We start from the raw sequence: 21,894 nt of genomic DNA on the forward strand, positions 1-21,894 counted from the left end.
CCCGTGAGGCCGGAGTGAAGGTTGCAGCATGGTTGATTAAAAAAAAATACACGTTGATATATCTTTTCTGCGTTATTTTAGAGGCATTACAAATAAGTCAAAATAGCCACAATTTTAAGGCAAGATACATCAATAATGTAGCTAACCTGATATTTATTTATTTATTAGTTCAAATCTATTCTGCGGAAGTATGATGACGTCATTTCCCGTAGCTTTTCCGATGCACTGAGTAACATTTTCAATCGCTCCTTGTGAAGGTTTGTAACGTTAATATTTGTCAGAAAATGGTTTATTCAAGTAAATGCCCGTACGGTTTCTTTACAGAGTGTCTTAGGTGTGTGGCGGTAGCTGCAGAATAAAAATGCCGAGCACCAGTCATTAAATACGCTGGACAAAACGCGCCGTTTATCTAAACAGGTCTTTGAGAATTAACGTTAGCATTAGCATAGCTAGTGTTAGCATCTTGCTAATGTTCGTTAATCTTTGCAGTAATGTCAAATTAAAAAGTGGAGGTGGCTTTTCGAACCGTGACTTATACAATTAAAGTCAGCACAGCTGTTCGGTAACACATTTTTTCATATGAACATCAGCAGAGCAGCACACTGAGTGAATGAAAATCAGTGGCCCTGCGCTTATAATGTAAGGCTAATGCCGTTGCTAACCGCCTTCAAATGAATGAGCTCTCCACCAACAAACGAATCCGTACTTTTGTTGAGTTAGAATTTTAATATTGCCATAAAATGTCTCACTCTGAGAGTGGACGGATAAAGTCATTCCTCTCCTGTATTGTTTTGAGAAGCAGATAGACAGAATGTACCAGACAGACCTTGATTGTAGTGCTTTTGTTGTGCAAAACATATTCTAAAGTTTGATTATAGATACACGCCTGAACAAAACAGCATCCACAGCTATTAGATTACTATAACATCACTACAGGAACGTGCTATCTGTGACGCACGAACCTAAACAGTTAATCAGAAAAGCTTACGTACTTTATGATGTCCAACAAGCATTTGAACATGAGATGTTTGAATCAGTATTGACGCTCCCCTGACCGGCCCCCCCGGGGGTCCGTCATGAGCCCAGCGCTGCGAGTACTTTACGTGTGACCAGTATAAAGTGCTTGTGAGACCAGACTGAAAACCTCCGGCTGAAGTTCTTGGGCTGTCAATGAAAGAATCGGGAAGCTTCTAACACTTTGTTAAAGCTGTGTAAACGCAAAAAAATCATGTTCTGTGTGATGTCTTGCAGGATAAGGAAAGATGTCAGGTGCTGGGGGAGGAAAACGTCCCTCAGGGGGGGACAGCCCCCCTGGCCCACCTGAGAAGAAAAGCAAAAAAGAGGAGAAGACCACCACCACTCTGATCGAGCCCATACGCATAGCTGGAGTCTCCTCTACGGTCAGTCATTTGGTGTTTGATGTACTCTCACAAGTCATCATTTGTTGTCCATGTATTACTATTTACTACATTATTTATTTTACCACAGTAGCTCATCTTAACACTCAGAATCTCTGATATTCCTCATATCTGTGTCTGTATTTGTCATGTGCAGGAGGAAATGGACATGAAGGTGCTCCAGTTCAAGAATAAGAAGCTATGTGAGCGCTTGGAGCAGAGACAGACAATGGAGGATGAGTTACGAGAGAAAATTGAGAAGCTGGAGAAGAGACAAGCCACTGATGACACTACCCTGCTGATTGTCAACCGCTACTGGTCGCAGGTACTGCTGCACATTTGATTGCATTGTTTTAACCTAATAAGAAAATAACCTAAGTATGTGGTCTCATTCTCACAAAGCCATCAGGTGTTCAACAATAACAAATACAACAAATGTTAAAATTATTCTTGGTAATGCTTTCTCAGAGGATTAACACTTCTTTCAATCCTGTCTCTGATTTGCAGTTGGAAGAGTGTGTGCATGCTCTACGCAAACGTATTGAGCCAGATGCTCCGGTGACCTCTACCCCTGCCCCACCCTCGGCCCCTCTCCCTGAACCCACACCAATGGAGGAAGATGGGGTCAATCTGGCTTCACCAACATCCGTCGCGCCTCCACCTCCACTACCAGAGGCCCAGAATGAGGGGGAGCAGGCAGAGCAGCAGCAGCAGGAACAAGAGCAGCATCATCAGGAAGAGCATCAGGAGGAGCAGCAGCAGCAACCCCCTCTTCCTACTGTTTCGGAGGAGTTGTTGACGCCCACAGAGCCGCCACAGGAGTCAACAACAGGTAAGATGACTTTTTTTCTTTCTAAACTGATCTCTAGAAAGCCTCACTGACTGCATGTATGGACTAATATGATCTGACTATATATTCCATAATCTGACCCATTATATATATTATTAGAATTTGTACGTAAGTGTGAACATGGGTATGTCTCTGCATTAGTTTGAAAAATCAATTTCCCCCTGTGCTCAAACTTAAAACAGCATCTTTCTATTATGTTGCTACTGTTTACAATTGTTGCTAAATTTGTGCAATACTCAACATTTTATTGCTAATACATAAAAGTATATGTAAATGAAAGAGCATGTATGTGCCACAAAATACCAATAAAACATCTGTTTGATTAAGGGAATTGATGTATGTTCACCCAAAGTTACAACACATGCTGTGCAAATAAGGGAAAAGGGGGAGGGCAAGAACACTATTATTGAATTCCACTGTACCTTTAAAGACAAGAGAAAACTTTTAAAAACAGTCTTTTGTTTTAACTCCTCTTCCACAAGCTATCTTCTCTTACTGTATGTGCCTCGTTCATGGCTTTATGGTTTAAATGTTATAAGAACTAGCAAAATACACTGTTTCTGTAAGTCAAAACTGTTCACTGTAACAACTAGAACACATCTATCTAAGAAATCAATTTTAATGAGCACCCACACAGTTTCCATTTTCTAGCGAAAGACTGAGGTTATCATCATATAATTACCTGCTCTGCTGATTTTAACCAAACTCGTACATACTCACCTTCTACTATATTCAGATGCATCGTCGCCCCCTCCTCCCCTAAGTGAGAATGCCAAGGGCTTCCTAGCCACCCTGGAGCACAGCAGCGAGGAGGAACTCACCCTGCACCTCCAAGACCGCATGCAGTTCAGCAAGGAAGCCATTGCCTGCTTAGTATGTGTCTTTGACAGGCTGCACAGCCGTATTGACAACATGTGCAAGCAAGTCCAGGCTGCAGGTAATTATGGAGACATGTATGTTATTGACATATTTATATACTAATTAGTCATTGACATACAAACAGGAATGCCTACAGCGCATTTTATATGCCACATTAAAACTAACTACTAACTTCCAGTTGTGTTTCATATGTCATTATTGAGTTGTTGGCATACATATTTGGTGCAACTACCTTGATCTTCATTGTCAGCATGTGACGAGAACAGCCAGTCTGAGATCATCAATGTGAACCACACTCTGCTGGAGGAGAACAGTCGACTACGAGACTTGGCCACTCTCCTACAGGGCCGACACCACAAGATGTCCATGGAGGTACAATGTCCTTGGTACTGTTTGTAGGCGTCAGCGTGTAGCGTGGTGAATATTTGTTTGTGTGTGGGTATGAGAGTGTGTGAAATAAGTTTGTGAATGAGAATATTGTCAAAACATCCATGTGTTTATGCAGCCATTGCTTTTGGTGTAATTCCTTGACACGGCTGTTGTCATGTCTTTGCCCTTATTGCAGTACAATGAGTTAGTGGACAAGGTGACCAGCTCAGAGACCAAGGTGTCCGAGATGGAGACCACAGTGGAGGACCTGCAGTGGGACATTGAGAAACTCCGTAATAGGGAACAAAAGCTCAACAAACATCTAGCAGAGGCCATGGAGCAGGTGTGTTTGTCTGCTTACAACTTGTATATCAGCGTCACTTTCTTTAGTTCAGGCTTTTTATCTGTCCATGAGACATGTTGCTGTTTCTTGTTACTTGAGTTGACTGTGATAAGGCTATAAGCATCAAAGCATGTCAGGCCAGTTGCTCTTATTGATGCACATCCCCCTGACATTGATGGAGTGACAGTATTCGCATCAGTTATCTGCACATGGAGGAAATACACATTATCTGAGTGATATCATAGTATGTGATGTGAATCGGTATAAGTGTGCAATGTGCTTTCATGATATTTTTCTGTCTTGTTTGTTCTTTTTTTGATCTATGTTCTGCATTTGTTGTGTACAGCTTAAGTCTGGATACAGCAGTACTGGCAGCTCAGTTGGATTACCTGGAGGCCAGATTACACTGAACATTCAGAAGGTGAGAATTCATGGGAAATAATTGCAATTAGCTTTGTGTAACATATTTTTATTTCTTTGTACATAACTGACTTCATATCTCAGATTCCAGTCTGAGCAGGCGAAGCAGCGTTTTATATCATGTACATTTCTCCTGTCTATAACTCATTCTTTGTTTTTACCTCAGTTTGAGAGTCTCAATGCAGAGTTGGAGCACAACCAGGAGTTGGCTAATAGCCGCATGGCAGAGTTGGAGAAACTGCAGGTGGAGCTCCAGGAGGCAGTGAGGGAGAGCGAGAAGCTCAAGGTAAAGATATCACCTCTGGTTGTTGGATTAGAAGCTTTGGTTAAACTACAGCTGGTTAGAGCTCATTTCATTCCTAGCACAAATTACTTTTTTAAATCTTCAACATTATAGTTTGTGTCAGTGTGGTGTGGTAACAGACTTCCGATGCTCACTTTACTGTCATCTCCTGATTTTTTTTTTAGATGGATTTACGGAATATTCCAGAAGAAGTTGTGAAGGAGACCCTTGAGTACAAATGTCTGCAGTCCCAATTCTCCCTGCTGTACAATGAGTCTCTCGGGGTAAAAACCCAGCTGGATGAGGCACGGGCCCTTCTGCTCACTGCGAAGAACGCCCACCTCCGGCAGATCGAGCACATGGAGGTAAATTTCATAGATCAAATACTAAGAAATAAGTGCTATTCATCAGAGAAAATATAAGATCCCTGATATTTTTCTCCACTGCATCTTGCCCAGTGTTTCCATACACACTTTGTGTGTACCTCTTTTTGTCCTTCGGTGATATTACCACGACATTGCAGTACTGTCAACAATGTCTTACTGTTTTCAACTCTTTAGAGCGATGAGCTGTCCCTCCAGAAGAAACTGCGGACTGAGGTCATCCAGCTGGAGGATACCTTGGCCCAGGTGCGCAAAGAGTATGAGATGCTGCGCATCGAGTTTGAGCAGAACCTGGCAGCCAATGAGCAAGCAGGTACCTTTCACAACACACCCTCACTTCAAAAAACACATCTCACATCCATCAAGAAGTTGCAAAAAAAATTTTTTGTCATTCTGATAGTGTATCATAATGTCACTCCTGTACACCATACAGTTGAGCTCATTTACGATACCAGATAATGTTGGATAACTCAGAACCAAACACGTTGACTATGCTTCGAGTGTGACTCATTCTTTGTCTCTGCTCTCTCAGGACCAATCAACAGGGAGATGCGACACTTAATCAGCAGCCTTCAGAACCACAACCTGCAGTTGAAAGGTGATGTGCAGCGCTATAAGAGGAAATTACGAGAAACACAGATGGAGATCAATAAGGTAGGTGACGCATTTCACATTGCTTTGTCAGTTTGAATCAGAGGGCTTGAAAAGCAAAATTAAATCATTAGTAGTGATAAATTACTTCTAATAAATGCCACTTCATTTACCATTATTGGAAAAATGTAGTCATTCTGAAGACTTCTTTTTTGCGTCATTGACAGTTGCGCTGTCAGAGTGGCGACACGGGTGTCCTGATTCTAGAGGAGACGACGAGTGACAGCATCGACGTGAAGAAAGAGGAAGATGAGGACCAGGAGGAGGAGGAGGAGAGGAGGAAGGAACTGGAGAGACAGCGGGCCCGGGAGCGAGAGAGGGAGAGGGAGGCTGAACGAGAAAGAGAGAGGGAGCGTGAGAGAGAGAGGCAGCGCAGCGACGAGCTGAAGAGGAAGGACTCGGACACACTGAAGATGCTCAGAGTTGAACTCAAGTATGCCTTCCTTCTACTCAAGTCCACTTTCATACATGCTTTCAAAGTCTGCAAAAAAGTCTTGCTCTACTCTTTTGTGAATAGCTAAAAGCTGTTTATGTTGTTTGCTCTTAAGCAAATGTGTGCATTAGACACACAAAAGTCTTTATCTTCTTTAACCCACCAGGAAAGCCCAGGAGTCTCAGAAAGAGATGAAGCTCCTGTTGGACATGTACAAGTCGGCTCCAAAGGAGCAGAGGGACAAAGTGCAGCTCATGGCAGCTGAACGCAAATCTAAAGCTGAGGTTTGTTCTTTGGTGTGTTGTCCCTCCCTTTTACTTTCACACATTACTTTTACCATTTACCAACAAGCTTCCTCTTGGTGAGCTGCTAATAACAAAACATGTGAAATGAAAAACAATGCCCTGCCCCTGTCTCAAACTGTCCAGGTGGATGAGTTGAGGATGCGAGTGCGTGAGCTGGAGGAGAGGGAGAGGAAGGAAAGCAAAAAGCTGGCCGATGAAGATGCCCTCAGGAAAATCCGAGTGGCAGAAGAGACCATTGAGCATCTACAGAAGAAACTTGCTGCCACTAAACAGGTATTTATGCGTTTTCTGCTCTCTAACATGTTGCATCATGTGTGTGAAGTGGCTGAGCTTGTCCATCACTTCTGTGTCTATTTCTGCCAAGTGCTCTTATGCTTTAACAAGGGAAACGACTCAACTGCCTCCATCATTTTTCTGTATTTCCCAGCCGTGTGTAACCATCAAAAATGTTTTGGGTTTTTTAATGCAGCCTATACACATAATACTATTAGTCACTATTGGTTATAAGAGCAAATTCCACTTTGGACGCAATAATAATTTCAGACCAGCAAGAAATTAGTCATCAGCCCTTTTTGGAGAGATGTCAGATTTAAACCTTTGGGACTGCACCAGATATGAGTGTAAGCGAGTCAGCTGTGTGAAGAAAGTAGTGCAATGAGTAAAACATTTGCCTAAGAGAGAAGTCCTAATCTCAGACAATAAGAGGAATTGAAAGCTGACATTGTAAACTACAGTTTACTATGAGACGAACTAATCAAACAGTTAAATTTATTGGTAGCATAATGTATTTTTCTTTCCTATTTTTTTGCCTGCAATTTCTATCTGAAATGTTAGTTACAAATATACAAACCACTCAAAAGCTGTAATCACATTGCAGTTTTTTGTTCAAATTCTGACAACATAACTTTTTTTAAGCTCTGCTGCTATTTATTTCAGTCTCTTTTTAATTCTCTTAGAATTTCAATGTCTGTATTCTTGTTAAGATAAAAATTATACTTGAGTAAATTCTATGTTCTTTTGTGACTCTGAAAAGCAGCTTTAAAGTTTCACTTTCTGGCACAAAACTGCTGTCTGAACCAGCTACAAGTGAGGAGGAGCGAGAGATGAGGCTGTGAAACAATCATGCTGACATTTTAAGGCATAAAATAGATATTAAAAAACAAGACACAATCTTTTTGGGTGTGGTTAAATCTTTTTGGGTGAGCAACTGTGGTAAATTCTAAGTATGCAAAACACGGTCACATCTGAGCTCACTTACTTAGCTTTGCTGTCTTTACTCCAGTGCAGGAAATTACTGCATTAAGACCACCCAAAAATGCAGGTCTCCTCTCATTAGCACTGAGACTGTAATTTAATACAGGAAATGACACCAAAATGTAAAGTGTTACAACTGTGTTTTAAGTTGTTTAACTGTTGTGCCATACCATTTTATGAGCATAAAGGAGACAGATGTTGAGATCTGAACGGCTGCAGCTTCTGATGCTTGGGGGGTCTAGCAGAACATAATTAACAGGCGGCAGTCCGGATGCTTGTGCTCTTTACCTTTGCCTTCATATCTGGTATAAAGTTCAAGTAAAACAACTAAACACTTTTGGACTAACATGCGTTTGATTTGTTTCCTCTCAGTTCTTGGCTGCCAGAATTGAACTCAACACAAAAGTCAGATTGCCAGAACTATCTAATAAACAGGCTACTTGTGAGTTCATATGATTTAAGTTTATAGACCTGATTTGGCAGGTAAAGGGATAGCGTGAACCAAAATGAAGCAAAGGCAGCAAAGTTAAAATGTTGGCCACGTTTGTTGTGCAGAAAACAAACCAGGTGTCTTTGCACCTCCAAATGCGTAATCATAAACAGGCCAATGAGGGCGTAATCAATATAAGTAGTATGAAGTCAGCAGTAGGGCCGTAGTCGACCAAAGAAAACCTACCTACTCATCAACCAGTTGATTGGCCAGTTAAGGTGTTCCATCACTACGCCCCACTCATTCACTGCACTGTCAACACACACGTGTAGTTTCTGTACTCCGTGTTCTTCTTCTCTTGTCAGTCCAGCGCCACTCCTCCACTAGTGGTAAATTACAATACTGCAGCATAATAAATACACACAATTGGTGTAGAGGACTTTTCTTCTCATAAAAGTAACACCAGCGATCGTCTGACCAATGACAAACTCGTCGGTCACAAAGGTATCGACAAGAAGACACCAGCCCTACTCAGAACACTGACATTTAACAGCTTTACACACCTGTGATTGTTGAGCTGTGCTACTGATTCAGACTGAGAAGACGCAATGCGTTTGTATTTTATGGTTTATGTAGAAGGAGTTATGAGGAGTAGATGCTGATGATTTCTTTTTCAAATCAAATTAATCGTCCAAAAAAATGGGGGGGAAAAAATTGATTTGTTTCTTTTCACTTGTGACTACAGAACATTGTCTAGAAAGTGTAGGACTATTTGGGGAATATGACTTGCAATGGAGATGTATCAAACTGCATTACACATCTCCAACACATACTTTATACAGTATGAATGACTACAAATGGTGATTAGTTTGGCCCCACTCTGGTTTATGAACCAGAGTGCAGAAGAATTATCATTGTTTTTGATCCCTGGCACCTGTGTCTCTTGAGGAGGAGGAGGCTCTGCTGAGTGAGATGGATGTAACCGGCCAAGCCTTCGAGGACATGCAAGAGCAGAACAGCCGGCTGTTGCAGCAGTTGCGGGAGAAGGACGACGCCAATTTCAAGCTGATGAGTGAGCGGATCAAATCTAACCAGATCTACAAGCTGCTGAAAGAGGAGAAGGAAGAGTTGGCTGACCAGGTTCTCACTTTCAAAACCCAGGTGATGTATAACATGGAAAATGGAATAAACCGGGAATGCAGCATTGACGGTTTCACTGTGTCAGGCCGCTGAATTATTAACTGGTGCTGTTGCCGTCTCTCTCCAGGTGGATGCCCAGCTGCTTGTTGTGCAGAAGCTAGAAGAAAAAGAGGGCGTCCTCCAGAGCACACTTGCTGCTCTGGAAAAAGAGCTGGCTGTGCGGACACAAGCGCTAGAACTCAATAAGAGGAAGGTGAGAAGCCATCCATCATATTGTCGGCTGTTGCATGTACAATTGGCCAATCACTGGTTGATTTGATTGCTGCCAGATGTTCCCAAATAAACTCTGAGCAGCACTGTAAGAGGAACATTCGTACTTGTACACATCATCACTTTGGTGTGTTCAGGTGCTTGTGAAAAGTCGTGACATCCAAGATTTGTTGGGTTGTTTCCACAAAACATTGTGTTAATGAGCTACATTGTCAGCAAATTAAACCCACCATCTGTCCAGTTCCCCACAGTTGCAGTTTTTGCAGTGAGGTGCCTACTTGTGTGACATATTTCTGGTGATTGCTTCCCAAGTACCTGTTAATGCTGAAATTGCGCAGACGAGTGCACTGCGGCACTGTCAATGAGGTCACCTTGAATTCTTTTTCTCCTCACAATTTGGTTATTTTCACATGTAGGAACAACCATAACAACCGAATTAAACCTCAACAGAAAACACAAAAGGGGCTGTTTGCTATAACTGAAAGCAGTCGTTGCCTGGAAGCTATGAAGAAGTTCTAAAAACGTATGGTATGCTGGAGAAAATAGCCGTCAGAGATGGAAAATGTACACAATCTGCAGTAAGCAAGACATAAAACATGCAAAAACCAGTGGTGCCATTGTTTAAGTTGGTACAAAGCTGAGCCCTTAAAGCTGAAACACAAAGAATAGACTCAGAATATCAAGTTTATCCAGGCTTACTTTACCACTGCAGCTCAGGAATCTCATCATTAGGGTTTTTTTTTATTGAGTGTGTCCGGTTCCGTCCCTGCTGCAGGCGGTGGAGGCTGCCCAGTTGGCAGAAGACCTGAAGGTGCAGCTGGAGCACACCCAGGCCAAGCTTAAGGAGATCCAGGTCTCTGTGGCTGAGAACCGCACCGCCCGGGAGAGGGAGAGCAGCAACCTGAAACGAGCACAGGTATGTTGGGGGATATCACTCCTAACTCTTCCCAAACTCTCACAAATTACGAAGTTGTGGTCGGAAGACCGCGCCAGGAATCTGTCCTAAACAAGCCTCCTTGTGACGCCCTGTAGGAGGATCTGTCCAGGCTGAGACGGAAGCTGGAGAAACAGAAGAAGGTGGAGGTGTACTCTGATGCAGATGAGATCCTGCAGGAGGAGATCAACCAGTACAAGGTGAGAAACAGTGAACATTGAGAGAAATGTTCGACTTTAATCAACATCTGTTAGTGGTGAGGGAGTTAGAAAAACACCAACAGCTTTCTGGCACAATCTGCAGTAGACTGTTGTTAATAGAACTATAACAATCTAGTGAAAAAGTAATATGTCGTAATGCAAAATACTACACCTTTTGTAATTTCCTTGATTGGCTGGCAATGGCAGTTTTTCATTCATGAGTACGGGCCAGAAAGTGAGCTCAAACCTCCACAGAAATATTACAGTCACTTTGTGCTTTGGGGATATCAAGAATCTTACTTGTTACACCCTCAAGTGTTAGCTGTGGTAGCGTACAACGGATAGAGGCAATAACAGTGTTGGCAAGTCGGTATTTGGCCCGTATACAATGTGTTTATCTGCCTCCAGGCCAAGCTGCGCTGCCCCTGCTGCAACACACGAGACAAGGAGACGGTGCTAACCAAGTGTTTCCACGTATTCTGCTACGAATGTCTGAAGATGCGTTACGACACCCGACAGAGGAAATGCCCCAAGTGCAACTGTGCCTTCGGAGCCAACGACTTTCACCGCATTTACATCACCTAATTCACAGGGAGACGACGGAGTGAGAAGAGGAAACGGTAGACAGAACCAAAGGAGAGAAAAGAATAGAGGAGACACAAAGGAACTGAAAATATATTCAAAGAGGCAGACATTTTGGGGGATGTCAGATGAGTGTATTTCCCCATGTTAGTCTCTCTTTGGAAAGACTTCTTTTACCACGCCATTGCCAGTTGCTGATTAATTTGGTGACCAAACAGATAGTGACACATCTGACTGAGAGTGTTGTGCTGTAGTTAATAAACACAGTTATTTGTGCACACCGTGATGTTCTTACATGTTGAGCTGCTCTGCACTGTTTTTCCTGTCCTCGCTGTTCTTGCCATGTTAAACATCCTCTCTTTTAACAAACTGGGCCCACTTTTAAATGTTTTTTTTTTTTTTTTAATGTATTGAAAAACTTGGAACTGCAGTGGCACACAGTTGATCTTCCTGAAGCATTTCTTTGCATTGTTTCGTCCTGCTGGTTTTGGAAATCCTGTAAAATCAGTGAAGCTGAAATTTCAAAGTTCAAAATTAAAAGAAGCTACCCTTTACAGACTTTGAGGATTACATATGCAAAACTAAATATGTTTCTAATATACAAACTAAAGCAGCCAGAATATAGTATTAACAATGCCTGTGAGACGTCAGCTAGTTTGGCACCCAGTCAGCACATACAGGAGGGTTTGGATCACCTTGGGCAAGGTCCTCTGTGTGTGTTCATCCTGTTGCCATGGTTCCTGTTGGAGAGTTTGACACAACATCTGCAGCTTATAGTGCCTCATTACTGATGAAATCACTGCAGTGGAAAGTCAGCTCATATGTGTGTCCTTAGTGGGCTGTGCTGCTCCAGGTCCTCTCAGAAGGCTTTCCTAAAGGTTAGCTGTGACAGAGGAGTACAAAAACATCTGTTTAACAACATGCCTTTAACCTAATTGAGCCAATGAAACCCCTTCGCCTCTCTTCTGATGATGTGAACTATTTACTGGGAGGTTGGTTGAGCGTCTGTTTGACGTTAGCTCTTGTGGGAAAGGCAGTTCACACCATGTAGCGCACGCATAAAAAGTTCCAGGCTGCAGAGGAAAAGAGTGAATATGTGAATAAAGTTTATCAGGCATTTGGGAACGGTTCGGTTAGGTTTCCTCAAGAACTGGCCACATTGTTGGCATAAATAAGAGAAGTGTGATTGTTAATAATACACGAGCAGAGGTTGTTTACTCATATGAATGTGCATAACCTGTCATAAATAAATCAGTAGTTTTCACTTTGTGCTAAGAGATCATTTGTATGCCACTCAGCACAGACGCTGTCGTTGTAGCTGATGGTCTTCATTACATATGAGACAATACTGTGACAGGGGCCAACCTGACAGCACCCCAGGCATGCGTCCGCTGACTTTGTTTTTGCATATTTGTGCAGCAGCAGCAGGCTACACCCAGCCCCAGACATTAATAACACCACCCTGCGTCAGGGACGCTCACTATTCAAATGTCAGCTCCCAAAAGCACGACCACCGCAGCCACTCTGTATGTGCACAGAGCACTCAAGTGGACCGAGATAAAGCTTATCTAACTTAAACCGTGCGCAGACTTTCCCAGAGGCTTTAAAAGCACTGAGTTTTTTTCAAGTGAATGTCATCTGTTTTTGCCTCAGTTGCTGTTCCTCTTTTTCTGTGTATGGGACCCAGACTCATGCCAGAGAGTTGTGTTTTTTGGCACAGAGGAGGCACTGACGTCGACAGGCGTGGTAATAACAATGAGAACACTATTAAGTCCAGACTACACAGACTCTGGTGGAAAAAAAAAGATTTTAAAAAATGGAGGAAAAACCTGCAGGGTGTGGCCTTAAAATATGAAATACATGTAGAGAAAGTCTCATACCTGAGGTGGTTTGATTGAAACCTTCACTTAAAGTGGGGCAAATAAAACCACATATGATGGTAGAGGAGTTTCCTGTGAGTGCGCACAGAGAATCCGAGCAGTACAGTACATAGGAAATGACTCATAGGAGTTGAACTGTTAGCGTGGGTGTGTGCGCTATTAAAACAAGGCGCAGACTCCTCCGGGTGACTCACTCTGATGCTCGCTTTTCCATGCTGAAACCCAGCACGGATTGTTAATCAGATGAACTTTCGGGAATTGTGTAGCCGACAGCGAGCAGCTTTTCACCCGCAGACATCATGGCTTCAAACGCTCTCTGCGCGCTATGCGGACTTATTATAGCGGCTGTGACTAATTTCTATGGTGTGAGCGCACAGAAAAGTAAGTAAAATACGCTTTTATTCAAACGCCAATACGAGTTTTGTATATTTGTTTTCTATGTGTGAGTGTGATTTCATTGCGTTTCCCTCTCATCTCTAAATGTGATCCATGAGCAATCTTGGGATCTCCTTGTTTTCTGTGAACATGGACCGCACTCTGGTGGTCTGCTCTCCCCGTAATGGAGTCAGATAGTGGGTCCGCTTACAAAGCCGCTTCCTTTACCAGCTGCATTTCTCACCGGTTCCGCATTCCGATCGCCTTATTTCACCCCATCCATCCGTGCCCCTGGGTGAGAGGGACAGGCCACATGGACAGGGTGCGCTGCCCGTGTCCGTTTCACACAAAAGACGGGCCCGCATATTTGCAGACTAACCAGAAACTCAAAGAAAAGGAGCTTTTGACTTTGTTTCCACAGCCGTCTGAAGTTTGGATTCACTCCCAGCGGAGAACACCAGACTCAGATTGCACTGAAAACACCAGATCTGGAATAATTACATGGGTTAGGATCATTTCCTTAGGCATTCAAGTTTTTTTTTTTTTAAAAAAAGGCATTTTAACACGCTAAACTCAAAGCATGCTTGATCTAGATTCTGTCCGTGTGAAACCATCTCTACATCTGGACATCAGCTGCTGGTCCACCCACCCTCTTCCAGTTTATGACAAAACACAGCACCCCCACACCCTACAACACCCTCAGGCTGTAGGTGATGAGATTTGCCAAGGTTGTCTGCTCATGAACACAAGAACTGACTCTCAACTTGTTCTGCTCTCCCTGATTTTACATCCAGGACCAAAAGAGAAGATAATCCCACGCTGCTTTTAAACACAATACCGGCTGGTGGAGGTGTTGCCATTCATGAGTGTGTGAAAAGAGGTAGCAACCTCTTGGAGCAAAACGTAAAAAGTCCCACTGACACAGAATTGTGTGTTTGCATGTAAGTTAAGCTTGAGCTCAGGAAACGTGGTTGAAATATCAGTTTAAGCAGCAGCGTCAGGTTGTTGTCTGATCTGAGAAAAAAGAAAAAAGAAGAAAAATGTGTGGGATGTGGTTTGGGTTTGGACGGAGGCAACCGGCAGTCAAGGTTCAGTTCTTTCAGGTGACCTTTTGAACCCTCATGCTGGGAGCCCAGCTGGACTCACTGGATGAAATCATCAGGAGAAAAGAGCTGTGAAGGACTGTGACACATTTTTGCTGTGACCACAGCTATAAAATGAGTCAGTCCAGCTCTGCAGGCGGGCTGGCTGTGGAGGACGGAGAGTCTCTGAGGGCCCGAGCATGTGGCTGTTAGAGGTCAAAATGCCTCAAACATGACTTTTTGAGCAGGTGCCTTTTGGCTGCAGCTGGTTTAATAATGACGCTGACTGATGGACAAGCACTATGTGTCCTGTGTAATGAGGCCAGTCACAGCCCCATACAGTGCACCCTCCTTTACAGCTGTCTTTACGGGTGTAAAGGATGTATTCTGGTTAAAAGAAAAAAATTATATCCGTGATCAGAGTTGAAGCATTTGGTTGATTAAAGGGGTATTTCATTTTTTAAAAAGAAGATTTTCAGTCATGGGTCAAGCTCCCAAAATTCTGGATCCTACGTTTCCCATAACGCAACTCAAGTGCATCTTTCCATTTGCCCTCCTAATTGCCCACTTCTTTTAAGCAGCGTGTCTCCGGTGAGTAACGCTGGTTTTCTGTTAGAAACTGTAAACCATGACATCACTTTGACATCATCAGGCTCACTCAGGCATTTAGTAAACGTCCCCCCAGAGTCGCAGAGGGCGTTATTCATCTGTCTGTACAGGCCGGTCTTATTCATGTGAAACAGCAACATATCATAATAATACTAATAAACTAATAACATTCAGATTTTGGACATTTTTCACCATTTTATATTTTGTAGGTCAAATGTTTGATTGAGAAAATAATCCCATTGAGATGATAGAAATTAGCATTAGTTGCAGCCTTATCTGTAAAGTGATCAGTGGTAGAAAGTAACTAAGTAGATTCACTCAAGTCCTTCACATTTTTAGGTTACTTGTACTTAACTCAAGGGTTTCTTTATACGTCAACCCTGTATCAGAGGTAAATATTCTACTTTTTATGCCACTACATTTATCTGACAATGAGTTTCTAATGTGTTTCTAGAGATTAAACCTGTGCTCCTCCATTGTTCTGAGTGACGAGCCCTTACAAAAAAAGCTGCGTCTAGTTGGAGACTCTTGAGATGTTAGCAGTCCCACCACAGACACAATTCCCCGCTTAGACTTCTCAGATGGTTTCATTTGTTTTTCAACCATATGTAAATTGTCTGTTTTACAAAGATTAGAGAACATTTTTCTTTCTTCTTCGTCTCCTTCTCCTTCTTCTTCTTCTTCTTCTTCTTCTTTGCTCCTGCAATCACCTCAAAACCCTCCAGATTTATCTTCTGGCTGTTTGGAGGGGCCCAAGCCTCAGGTTGGAAACCACTGAACTAAACTACCAGGCTGGACTTTGTTACTAGAGCTCTTATATAAAAGCTGGGATAATAAATTCTTTATTGCCCCTTAGAAATAACTGACACAATCATGTAGAATAGCTTGTGTAGCTTTATGTGCAGCACAAGCAGAACAGAAAATGATGATTGACATTTTATCTTCTGAATATCCACAGATATTTCTCCGTAACCCCATCATGTCTGGTATGGTTTGTCTTGACTTTGCTTCAGCTTGACGCCACAATATTCGTTACCTGGTGTTGTTGTTGCTGAAACACATTCATTTAATCACTTTTGGTTTACGTCAAACTGGCCTCTCTGGTAGTTTTGATATTACTTTCAGTGATGATGAAAGCAGCCAGTTTGAACATGAAAGTTACCACAAATGATGAGTCAATTCAAGCTTGCGGTGGTTCCTTGTCACAGTGTCGGGCAAAAACTAAGTTGTTCATGCAAATACACCTGTGACAGCGAAAGGGAAGAAAGATTGTTATCGTTTTATCAAATATCTGTTGACTATTTCCTTGTCACACTATCTGTAACTTTGTCATTCCTGCTGCCGTTTCATTCATCTTATTAAGTTGTAATATTGTTTTGTGGAGGAGTTTCTTTTTTTAGCTTGATGTCACAATATTCAGGACTTCAGGCTTCGAGGTTTTCATTCATATGTGCCTCTTAACCAAAGGCAGGATGTTAAACTGGCTAAGAAAACCATTCACCATTCACTAATACAGTCTCTTCTCTCAGCTTGCTTACTGCTGTTTACTCACTTTACACTTTCCACATCTTCAGTAAAATAGACCCTTTTCACAGCGGACATTTCGACTTGTTAAAGCAGGAAAAGCACAGGTGGAAATAATAACATTAATGGTGGCTGGATTCCATTTAGGTGAGCCAGTTCCAGGGATCTGGTATCGTGCGTGCTCACTCGCTGACACGTCTTAGCAGGACACTTTAAGGGAAATTTTGCCAAACTTCACGTGGATGTCCAACCAGTGCTGTAGGTAATCGGTCATCGGTGACCAGGAAGAACTACAGGCTCTGTCAGCTTGGCTAATCAGCCTGTTCTGCTGCACTGAATTTCAGCGTGGGCAGTCTTGTTTTTGTAGTTTTTGAGCCAACGATGCCAATTTAGGATTTAGGGGTTGGAGGCAATGCATCATGGTAAATGTAGGCTCTGCCACCAGGATAACTTGGCTTTCTCAATACAGCAATGATCACACTACTGATAACATTTACCGTCAATGCTTAGACAAGGGGAGTTTTTCCTGCCACTGTTGCCTAATATCTGATGCTTGCTCATGTGGGGATTCTTGAATCCATCATTTTGAATTCCTGAATCACTGGCTCTCTCTCTTAATTAAAAAGTTTTGTCTAGACCTGCTCTTTATGGAAAGTGTCTTGAGATAACACTGTTATAAACTGGCGCTATATAAATAACTTTAAATAACTTAAAAATTGGTGAGTCACCACTCATGTCATTAGTTACACCTGAGCTTTTCCTGCTTTGACAAGTTAAAATGTCTGCTGTGAAAAGGAATCTGTCCTTCCTCATCATGTGGGAAGTGCACAGCTTTAATTGTTCAGCTGTCTGTCTGTCATAAAAAGAGATGAAGCTTTCCATTGTGTCCATAGAGGCAGACATTTTCTTCTCTGCGCTAAAACCACCGTCGGTTTCTTTCTCACAGATACACTCGTTTATTCTCTGGAAGTCGCACACAGAAGCAAAACAATTCAACGGAAGCACTCTGTGAAAACACATCCTGCTCTTCACACACTGCCTGCATGTTCACGCACTACATGTTACCAAGTAATTCTCTCTCACGCAGTTAAGTTGCATCAGCAGTCTGACCCAAAGGAATTTCCCAGTTTCATTTTACAAGAAGAAGAAAGCCACAGCGTTCCTCATGTGTTCTGTTCAAGTCACGCCTTTACCGTCTTGGCTGATTCCAGCTGAATGCCTCCTGCAAGTCCACTGTTTATGCTTTATTTATTTATATTCATCTTTTTTCCAAGACAGTTAAGTTGGATTCTAAAACATTTGCATCTGTCTCCAAACATTAAGTCCACATCACAATATTTCTTAGGTGCAAGCATTGTTAAATATTTGGTAAATCATGAAAAATGTTTTGGAAGTACTCTTAACCCCCCCCAAGGTCCAACTGTGACTCACTGTTTCCCAGCGAATGACTGAAGAAATAAAACTTGCATAACTAATAGTCGATCTCTGATGTTTTTCTGTGTGCAGGTCAGTGCGGCATCTCAGAGTTTTGGAACTCAGATCTGGATGTCTGCGTGCCGTGCGCATCATGCAAGCAGTACCCGAAGACCCCGTCATGCAACACATGTAAGACAGTGAATCAGTGAAACAGAAAATGTAAATGACTTTCTGCCAGCATGTCTTCGTACAGTGGTATCCTGTCTGTCAGCGCAGCAGTTTCAGTTCTTTTTGCACGATGCACAGGTAAATCTGTGGAGAAGACACCTGACGTGTGGAAACTGGCGGCCATCACCAGTTTCTCAGTGCTGGCTGTCGTGCTGGTTGGTGCTGCTTTGATTATCGGGGTCATGGTGCATCGACGCAAGTCACACAAGCGGCCTCTACGTGGTGAGATTCTTCAAAATCTGAGATCAAACATACGTTTAGATATGTGTAGATATGTAAGAATATGGAATTTCCAGCTTAAATCACAAAGAGTGCTCCATGTTCCCCAACTGAGACCTTAATCCACCTCTGTTGTGCAAAATGTCAAATGTGTCTCCACGAACAGGAGGTGACAAACGTAAAGGAATCTGTCCCGCATGAAAACGACTCTTATTGTCTGTTCACTTATTTTGAGAAGCAACAGGCTCTTTTCACAGAGGCCATTTCAACATGTCATGGTAGGAAAAGCACATGTGCAAACAATTAAATGAGCGATGGCCGAATTCCAATCAGCTGCTTCAGTTTCAGGGTCCAGCTATTGTGCATGCGCGCTCACTGTCACACTGTTGTGGCTCACTGGGAGGCTTGGATACAACAGAGCCATGGCTAATGTTATTAGTAACACCTGTGCTTTTCCTACTACTACAAGTCAAAATGTCCTCCCTGAAAAAAGGCCTGTTACAGATGATTTAGATGTGTCCTCACTGTGCTCGGATGGGAAAAATGCTGATATTTGTCTTGATTTATCACAGAACCCATTGAAGAAACTGCGGGGCCACTCTATCAAGCTTAGACATTTCAGTAAGTATAATTTGCACTTTCAGGAGAGGAGTGGATATGATTTAATGTAACCTGTTTGGGGATGATAGCCGGTCCAAAAGAGCAATGACATTCGCTAACCTACAGTATGTAAGAGCTGCATGTCTGCCAATGATTCAAAAAAACATAAATATTATTATGGAATATTTTTCATGTATTTGAATAGATTAGGCAATATTTGGATGACTACACGGTCTTTAAGAACCAGGTCGTCTTTTAGGCCGATGTGTTGGATCAAAAACTCTTGAAACCTCTCGAACTTGAAAATAAAAAGACGTGAAATTTACGAAACCTGCAAATATCAGCAGCTTCAATCCAACATTATCAATATCAGTTGAAGCCTTCAAGTCCATATTTGTCAGATCCTAATCATAGCGCACTGTGTGTTTGTTTCTAAGACATAATGTGAATGTAAAGAGAACTGAATCGCTGCCTTGGCCTCCACAGCCTCATCCTCCTCTGGAAACAGATGTGACAGAACCAAGGAGCGACTCGTCCAGGGTTGGACGGAGGAACCTCTGGACCACGAACTGTATACTCTGACTGGAGGGTATCTCTTGACCAGAATTTGACCATTTTTAATTTATTAGACTGTTGAGTTGAAGAGATGAGCTCAGTTCTCACGCTCAGTGTAGGTCCAACGGTGACCACTGGACTTACAAAGAGCAACTCTCACACCTCTGTAGGAACAGTAACACCATTGCATTAGTGGTATCATTGTCCGATTTTGTGTGCCTTCTTATATTCCACTTAAATGAGATTTTAATCTGAAAGATCTTTGTGGGTTTACAGATGTTTGATTCGAAAATAAGATACAACTACAGTTCTTGGATGCTCTCCAAACCCTGTATTGTGCCGTTTTCCAGCAGGACTCCAATGAATGTAACACAGCTACTGCCGCCCAGCAGGCAGCGGTTTGATCTCCTGCTATTCAGCGGGGTTAGATGGGGTCTCTCTGCTGGTCATTCACCACAACAGCCTCTTTGAGATAAATCACATGTGAGTAAGACGTACTGTAGGCACATAAAGGCCATTTGAATGTAGCTACTTATACAGTAGGTGAAATGTATTCCAGCCTTTGGTCCTGCCAGTACCTTTGTGTACCGGTTCTGTTAGTAGCCGGATGCAGTGATAAAGCTGTTAGTTAAGGGAGCAAACTGCACTCATTCACTGTTAGTGGGTCTCCTGAGACCAACACAGACCCTTTTTTATTGCAGGTCATTACAATATTGTCTGTTTTTAATGTTACTAGATTTAGGAGACGATTTTTATCTCCATTACAACCCCAGAATTCACATGTTGCTGTCCCGGAGCATGTAGGACAGGATGTTTGAAACACTAGACACACAATCAATCCCAAACTGCTAACACATGGGAATGCTGCAAGGAATGTACAATAGTGAAGAAAGTTACACCTACTGTGTGTTTTAGGTGGAGCTACACAGTCACCATGCTTACTAACTCTCGGCCTGTCGAGTCGTTTCAGATCTGCGAACAGGCAAAAAGACGTACGTCGGGATGTCTGATTGTAATTTTGTAGCCATTGAAACCAGCGAGGACCACGGTGGGCAGGGCTGTTGTTTTCCCACTTCTTTTTTAGTTCAGGTTGTTTTTAATCTTCAAAACATCATGCAGTTTGTGGTTGCTTGAGATATTTTATGTGACTGACAATGTTTCAGGTCATATTTTGGATCTGTCTGCTTGTGGGTAAACTGCAAAACTTGGGGATCACTTAAAACATTTTTTTTTTTTTTAGATTTTTAAATTATTTATTTTTATCTCGCAGTGTTATGCATTGACTGCGTGTGACAAGCACAGTTTTTAAAGGGACTCCAGTGAAGATTTGTTAAACTTCCACCAGGCCAGCCAACGATGTTACTGAGCAATAACTAACATTTTCTGCTTACTTCTCTTGCTTTCTGTCTCTAATTGTATATACTGTACATGCACTGGCTTCTTTTACTTAATGCAATCTTATAAACTGCTTTGTGTACCAAATGTATTTTCACAATAAAATTGACAACTTCCAATAATAATGCAAGTCTTATTGATATGCAAACTTCAAACACTGCATCTCTACGCAAAGAAGTACAACTGTGTCGTTTGGAAGAATACAGACAAGAGACAAAAATGCATTTTGCAAGTCTTTTAATTAATTTCAACTAGTTTTATTTTCAATAATTTGCTTATATCCTAAACTAAGTTCTAACAAAGAAGTAAAAACCTACGTTTCAGAGTGACAAAATAGTTATATAAATATGAATTAAATAGTGAGCAGACATTTTTGAGCACTGAAAATCCAATAAATCAGAACGTGTGGTATATGTTTTTTTTTTATTACACAATAGCTAATCTGCTGAAGAAAATCTTGCCGTGAACGTACAGAGATCCAACCGATATTTTCGTTCTAATATTTACAGAGATGAACACGCCTCACAAATACCAGGCTGTGATTGTGGTCAAAGACAGAGGAGTGAACGTGTTAAGTGCCACAGGAGGTTAAATGGAGAACATTGTAAAAAAGAAAAAGAAAAAAAAGTAGGCTTTAACTCAAATGTGCATGTGTCAATTTACACATAGGCTACAATGGCATATAAAAAAGGTTGCAGTGAGATCGTCTAAATCATTACAATTAATACACATAAGAGTTAAAATTATGTAACAAAATGGCGGATGGCGAATTGTCATGGTTTTTTCAAGGCTAGTGTCAGTTTACGGGATCTGATGCCGCTGTGCTCGATACAAGACAAAACAAATGAGATGTACTCGGTTCATGCACTGAAACAACACTTTCAGCAT

At 42.1% G+C, this 21,894-nt stretch overlaps 2 protein-coding genes across 4 annotated transcripts; both read left to right on the plus strand.

The window, feature by feature from the left end:
- Positions 1-209: 209 nt before the first annotated feature.
- rnf40 (ring finger protein 40) lies at positions 210-11,401 on the plus strand. 3 transcript variants are annotated; one of them, XM_070851285.1, is made up of 20 exons: positions 210-257; positions 1,252-1,400; positions 1,555-1,722; positions 1,905-2,229; positions 2,984-3,184; positions 3,377-3,498; positions 3,692-3,838; positions 4,185-4,259; positions 4,425-4,544; positions 4,727-4,906; positions 5,102-5,237; positions 5,457-5,578; positions 5,743-6,008; positions 6,175-6,304; positions 6,437-6,586; positions 8,946-9,158; positions 9,265-9,390; positions 10,183-10,323; positions 10,440-10,541; positions 10,950-11,401. In XM_070851285.1, exons 2-20 carry the CDS (start codon positions 1,263-1,265, stop codon positions 11,124-11,126), a joined length of 3,039 nt encoding a protein of 1,012 aa, XP_070707386.1. In that variant the 5' UTR covers positions 210-257; positions 1,252-1,262; the 3' UTR covers positions 11,127-11,401. The 3 variants fall into 3 exon arrangements, with proteins under 3 accessions (XP_070707386.1, XP_070707387.1, XP_070707388.1); XM_070851286.1 differs by having other exon boundaries at positions 8,949-9,158; XM_070851287.1 differs by having other exon boundaries at positions 6,175-6,292.
- Positions 11,402-13,162: 1,761 nt separating this feature from the next.
- LOC139219882 (tumor necrosis factor receptor superfamily member 12A) lies at positions 13,163-21,113 on the plus strand. Its single transcript, XM_070851886.1, has 5 exons — positions 13,163-13,384; positions 18,100-18,198; positions 18,316-18,459; positions 19,029-19,077; positions 19,543-21,113. Exons 1-4 carry the CDS (start codon positions 13,303-13,305, stop codon positions 19,067-19,069), a joined length of 366 nt encoding a protein of 121 aa, XP_070707987.1. The 5' UTR covers positions 13,163-13,302; the 3' UTR covers positions 19,070-19,077; positions 19,543-21,113.
- The last annotated feature ends 781 nt before the right edge of the window (positions 21,114-21,894 follow it).

Source organism: Pempheris klunzingeri, chromosome 20 (genome assembly GCF_042242105.1).
Source record: "Pempheris klunzingeri isolate RE-2024b chromosome 20, fPemKlu1.hap1, whole genome shotgun sequence".
Taxonomy (NCBI): domain Eukaryota; kingdom Metazoa; phylum Chordata; class Actinopteri; order Acropomatiformes; family Pempheridae; genus Pempheris; species Pempheris klunzingeri.